This window comes from Eublepharis macularius, chromosome 2 (assembly GCF_028583425.1).
Source record: "Eublepharis macularius isolate TG4126 chromosome 2, MPM_Emac_v1.0, whole genome shotgun sequence".
Classification (NCBI taxonomy): Eukaryota; Metazoa; Chordata; class Lepidosauria; order Squamata; family Eublepharidae; genus Eublepharis; species Eublepharis macularius.
In genome coordinates, this window is record NC_072791.1 from 140,479,628 (window position 1) to 140,485,627 (window position 6,000).

The 6,000-nt window shown below is 45.5% G+C and overlaps 1 protein-coding gene across 1 annotated transcript in view; it reads right to left on the bottom strand.

Annotated features, from left to right (window-relative positions):
* The window catches only part of CHKA (choline kinase alpha), a 41,446-nt gene extending 40,646 nt beyond the window's left edge, over positions 1 to 800 (bottom strand). The window contains exon 1 of the mRNA XM_054970112.1: positions 393 to 800. Within this exon, the coding sequence (XP_054826087.1) occupies positions 393 to 724 (332 nt within the window). The 5' untranslated portion in view covers positions 725 to 800. The remainder of the gene's footprint in view (positions 1 to 392) is intronic.
* Positions 801 to 6,000: the final 5,200 nt, after the last annotated feature.

The window sequence follows — 6,000 nt, forward strand, 5'->3', positions numbered from 1 at the left end:
TCTGCTCCCACAAGAGAGGCACCGCGGGGTCATCCCTGTGCCAGGGATGGGGCCAACTGCCATATGGCAAGGTAATGGTATAAAGTTTCCTTTGTACGCTAAGCAAACCGAACACTGTGAGGAAGAAACGGATGTGACGGAACGAAGCACCCCACTCGCTTTTCCCAAGAGTCGTGGCTTTATTATTTTTTTTAAGGGAGACATCGGTAGCTTGTTCTAGACCAGCATGAGATGGCGGAAGATTACTGCACGGCTAGAAAAAGCACTCCACACACCCTCCGGAGCAGGTAATGGGTAGTTCTTCCCCTCCCAGAAGGTCTCCTTGATCGTTTTCAGCGTTTTCCGTCCGGCGGGGCCCCTGGCCCAGCCCTCCTCCCAGGAAAAGCACTGACCTGATAGGCGTGATGCGCAGCTGATCCTCCCGCAGCCCCCGCCACGCCCCCGGCAGGAACTCCTTGCACCACAGATACGCCTTGCGGCGAGTGCGGGGGTCGGGCTGTTCCTCCAGCGGCGGAGAGGAAGGGGCGGGCGGCGGCAGGGCGAACGGCTGCTGGCCCCGAACCCCCAGCTCTTTCGCTTCGACCTCGACATGAGAGGCAGCCAACGATGGCGCGGACGATGGCGACTGGGTGATGGCGGGCAAGACGGGGCCCGGGCTGCACCCCAGCAGGAGCCCCAGCGGGGAAGGATCGGCCTCGCCGCCGTTACAGAACTTAGTCTTCATGGTGGGCGGGTGGGCGAGCGCGCGGAGGCAGCAGGAACAACGGCCGGTAATAGGCACTCAGCGTACACCTTCGCCGTTGAAGCGCCGCAAAGTATCTGAGGCGCGCGCAGCACCGCCAGGTTCTTATAGCCTCTCTGCACGCGCCCCCCGCCCCCCACGCGCTCGCCCGCTCCGACCACCCCTTCCCCCGCGGCTCTTCTCTCTTGATTGGCTCGGGAGCGGGGCCAGCCCCAAGGTGGTGGCTGCGCTGCCCTCTGATTGGTCCGAAGGGAAGAAGCGGCGGAGAAAGGCCATTGGCTGCCTCACCGTTGCTTGGTTATTAGCGTGGCTAAGCTATCGCGTTTCCCAGCGATAAAGCGAAGATGGAGCTGCGGGAGCGAGACGATTGTTCGACCCGCGCACGAGAGGCAGCGAGAGGCTCCTTGCCCAGTCCGGCTGCTCCTCCCCCTCCTTCCGAGTCCAGGGTGTTCTTTCCTCTGTCTGTGCTTTCGCTGTTCCTGGTACTCGTCCTCTTCTCGTCTGCTGGCGTTGCGGACTCCATTTTCTTTTCTTACTACGTTCAATGAGCCTTTCTCCTTGCTCCTGCTGGCACGTGGGCACGTGTGTCCCCCCCCCCATCTATACCTCAAACAAAAACGAGGAGAGAGAGCAGTAGAACAGAAAAAAAGCTACTCTGATAAGGAACGAAGGAAGAGGATGTTAAAAGAGACCACAGTTACGGGAACTGCTACTGAACGCAGCTGGAAAGCCATGAGGCGGGGATCAATGCAGCAGGGTGCATTTCATTCCGCATTATTTATTCCCAGTGATACTATTAAGAAAGTACGTTATCCGGCGTTATTTACGATGATGTTAGCAGCAGCTAAAGTCACCTTTCGAGACCACAGCAATCCCATCGCCTTCCAAGCCCAGTAGTCTACAGTGTAAGGTAGTGGTGGCAGGGCTTTGGGGACACTGAACGCTATAGAGAAAAGAAAGGGGGGGGAACGGAAGCTGGGGGAGAAGAAGAGCCTTTGGTTCAAACTTATGGAAAATCACAGTTGAAATTGCAGAATCTATGAGAGCTGACTCATGAGAGTGGAATGAACTGGATCCTTTGTTGCCACAGTGCATAGAGTTACAGGGAAAAGAGGAAGTTGTAGATATGCCTCCTTTTTTGTCTGTTGCCACTGATTTATTTTCATGGCCTTCAAAATGTACAACTTCATCAGCTTCAGATCTGCAATTTGATGGGATGATGATACCATTGCCATGCCAATACAGGTTACTGCAGCCTTCTTGGTCAGGAGGAAGGCGGAAGCGCATGTTGTTTAATAGCAGTCTCTTTTGTCATAAAGTAGTCACATCACCTTTTCCCCTCAAAACATGCTCCCCAAATCTTCAGTTAGCGTTGCTTCTGTATCACCCGAACTGAACACAATGTGCTCCTCCTACCGTGCTTCATCTTGCTAACACAACAATCCTTTTTGTTCACCACTACAGTAAAAGGTTTGTTATTACTCGAATAGAAATTGAAGGATACGCTTTCTGGATGACATATTCTTGCAAAAGAGGTCTGACTAGTTTTACTGGTCATTTTAATCTAGTGTTTCAGAACAGTCTGTTAAGGCAAAAAAAAAGTCAATTTATTCCCCCCTCCCTCTTAAGAATCACTTCATACATGACATGGTTTGAATAGAGGTGTGAAGAAAAGAAGAAACAATCAGACTTTGCTTTCAAACACAAAGGGCTTCAAATCACTATAGTTCCAGAGGAATGCTGTGTTGTAGCAAAATCACATAGGAGTTCAGTAGCACCTTAAAAGATTTTTTAAAATTTCAGCATTTGCTTCTGTGTGTCAGAGTTCACTTCTTCAGATGTAGCAGAAATGAACTGACTCATGAAAGATTTTTTTAGTCTTTAAGGTGCTCCTGTACTCCTGTGTAAAAATCATTGTAGGTTATCTGAAAATGTTAGTATTACAAAGGATGCTATTTTAACAGGCAAAGACAAAGTAAGACCTGTGCAGTTTTGAGTAACATCAAAAGTGACAGTTCTGAGAATGATTTGGAGATGATTCTAGGACAAGCCTGTGGGTAATGCAGAATAGTCTGGAAGCAATATCAAGCATTTATTTTGTGCAATCAGTGTGGGAACAAACAGCAACTGCCAATAGCACTTAAAATGACATGATAGTTGTCTGGACATTACAAAAAGGGGTTTTACTGGGAATTTGGGATAGCATAAGTGAGGCCACCCAACCAGAAAATGTCATAGAAACTTGATTGCGCAACATTTTAATAAATATGCTCCCTCTTTCATAACTACCTTTCCATGAAATTAACTGTGAGTCAGTTATCACTTTGATCTTGTGTACTAAGAGCAGAATGTAACTTTTGACTGCTTGCTGTGAAGGAAGTAGTGAGGCCTGCCTGGCTGTTGTGAGATGCTTGCACAAAGGGAACAAACTAAGCATGCTACACATACTGACTTCCTGAAGCTGCTGTTTACTGGGTTTCTACTCATGATACTCTGTCTGTGCTCTGCACAGCCCTTTGAATACACTCCCTTTGTTTTACTTCAATATATGGGTTGAGATGAAGGGATAGTAGAGATTCTTTCTGAAAAAGAGCCCCCCCCCCCGTCATCGATATATTTAATTCTCAACGTGGCTAAATCATGGCCAGATCAGTGGATACTTATGAACAGACAAGACCGATCTTTCTACAAAGTTGAAAAAAGCTCCTGCTATACAGAAATAGATTAAATCTTTAACAAAATCACTGGTGTTAAAATCCCTCCAAATAATAAAAACAAATGCCTTCTCAGTGGCAATCCCCATTGTGGGATTGCCAGCATGTGTGTAGAAGCTTTGGTTTCTGTCAGTAAAAAGTGGTGGGTGGGCCCTTTCCCAGTTTGCTTTGGCCTTTAAGAGAGGACTCCTAGGAGCCAGTTCAGGTGACCACTGGGTCACTTGATACCATGTAACTTGAATGACTCACCCAGGATTGCTACTGTTCCACAGCAGCCCATGAAAGCATCGTGTAGTGGTTAGAGCTGTAGATTAGGACCTGGGAGACCTGGTTTGAATCTCCACTCTGCTGTGGAAGCTCACCGGGAGACTTTGGGCCAGTCACATGCTCTTAAGATAACCTCTCAGGGTTGTTGGTGATTATAAATGAAAGAGAGAGGAATGGTGTAAGCTGCTTTGGGTCACCATTGTGGAGAAAGGCGGGGTATGAAGTAAAAAAATATAGCTGCATATGTGGGGCTGGTAAAAAGTAGATTCGTTGGAGAGTGCAAAGGATTAAAAAGCAGGGATAGATGAGAATATGGGGCATCTTCTAAGAAGGAAAGAGGAAATACTGTGGGGAAGGGGAAGTGAGGTGCCCTCCCCAATAATCCTTGCAAGTTCCCTGCCATGTAGCTAGCCCTGGCCCAGCAGCCAGTACTGGGCAGCTAGGCCACAGTTTCCCCCCAGCAGAGGCTGCCGGATGGATGGAAGCAAGGAAAGCTGAACACGGGACAGATAAAGGGAGTTTGGCTGGTGGGTGGGAAGGAGAGAAGGAAGCAGGAAAAGGATGCTATGCAGCTTTCGTGGAAGGGATAGATGTAATAGTGGGGAAGGGGAAAATGAGATGCCCCCTACAAGTCCTACACTTTAAGACAAAGTGTCATATTTACTCAGTGGAAAAAAAATAGAAATCTTTAAAAATCCAAATCTGGCATCAGAATTTAATATAGTGGCATGTTAAAATTTTGTTTGAAAGAAAAATATTGTTAGATTTCCATGCAAAAGAGAGGAACCTTCTGCCAATGGAATTCCCCCTATTATAGTGGTTAGTTGTATTCTGAAAAAGAATAGTTGGCAACACTGCCTATCAGGAAATTGAACTGAGCAGCAAGTATTCTTTGTTGCTGTGCTATAGCTTTATCATCAGGTTACATCTGCAAGATAAAAAGAATAGTAAGAGCAGATTCTCTAAGTACTAAAATAATTCTTGGCTCTAGGGTTACATTTGCATTGAACAGTGTTACTATCTTGAAAAGGGAAAAGGTTCTGATTATTTTGGACATGAAAATATAGTTCGGTGTGCCCCATGTGTGCAAGCTGGACCAATTGCCCCTCTTCCCCCTTTTAAAGGACCGGTACTCACCAACTGGACACTATTTGGGAGGGAATAAAATAAACAGAGGTTTTGTGGCACCACTAACTTAACACAATTTCATTCCATCATAAGCTTTCATGGACTAGAGCCTACTTTGGATGGCTGGAGTGTTGATACTAGAGGAAAGTGCTGTATTAGCTTTTCACCTAGACAGTCACCCTTTTTGGTCAGGGAGGTTAGATCTGTAAAGGCAAAGGAAAGTAAAAAAAAAGGAACGAGGCCTGCCTGGCTGCTCTGGACACTGGCATAAAAGGAAGGAAATGATCAGGCTGTGCTGATTGACTTTATCTGAATTTAATGTTACTACTTATGCTCTTCAGTCTTACTCTAATCCTGTTGCACAAGAGGGAAGGTGGAGAGAGAAACTTTGTGGAAAGAGTGGTTTTCAGCTTTTACTAGTCTAGGTCATTCCCAGATTCTCTGCACTCCTTGTTGGTGTGCCCAGCACAGAATAGTACAGAATACTGTGTAGCTTTTTAAAAATAATATTGAATACAAATTTTCTGAAGTAATGTTCTTAAAATGATTGTATTCTGTACCAAAAGTACATTGTTGCTACTCGTTTTTTTATTGTTAATTTCAGATAATAATACAAAGAGCAAAGGGCTATGCCTGTGCCAGGTACAGAGAGTGATGAAATTAAAAGTTTAAGTGGATCCAGTCCCAGAGAGCAGCATTCCCTGGAGATACACAGACTATGGTTATGTAAGAAATGACTCACTATACATGAAGACACATCTGTATTGTCAATGTTACAAATTTCCTAACTTACATAGAAGAATACTTTGCAGGCATCTGATGTACTAAGTATGAAAAACTTACTTCCTACTACAGCTAGACTTTCTAAGATTTTTTAAAAAAATGTTATGATGAGGAAACAAAACATTCAAAATTTGTTGAAGCTCCTGATGCATAGATAGGTGTAATGGAGGAGTCTTTGTCTGTTTTTTCTTACCTCAGAATTGCTGGAATTCAGTTGAAGTGGAAGCTTTTAAATATGTTCCATCTAATTTCAGTCCTGTTCAAAAGTTCTAAAGTTCTTCTGTAGCAGGTGCAATCACCTGCCCAAGCACCTACACAGAAAGAACTTAATACGTACAGAATTCTGGGGGTGAGGCAGACATGGCT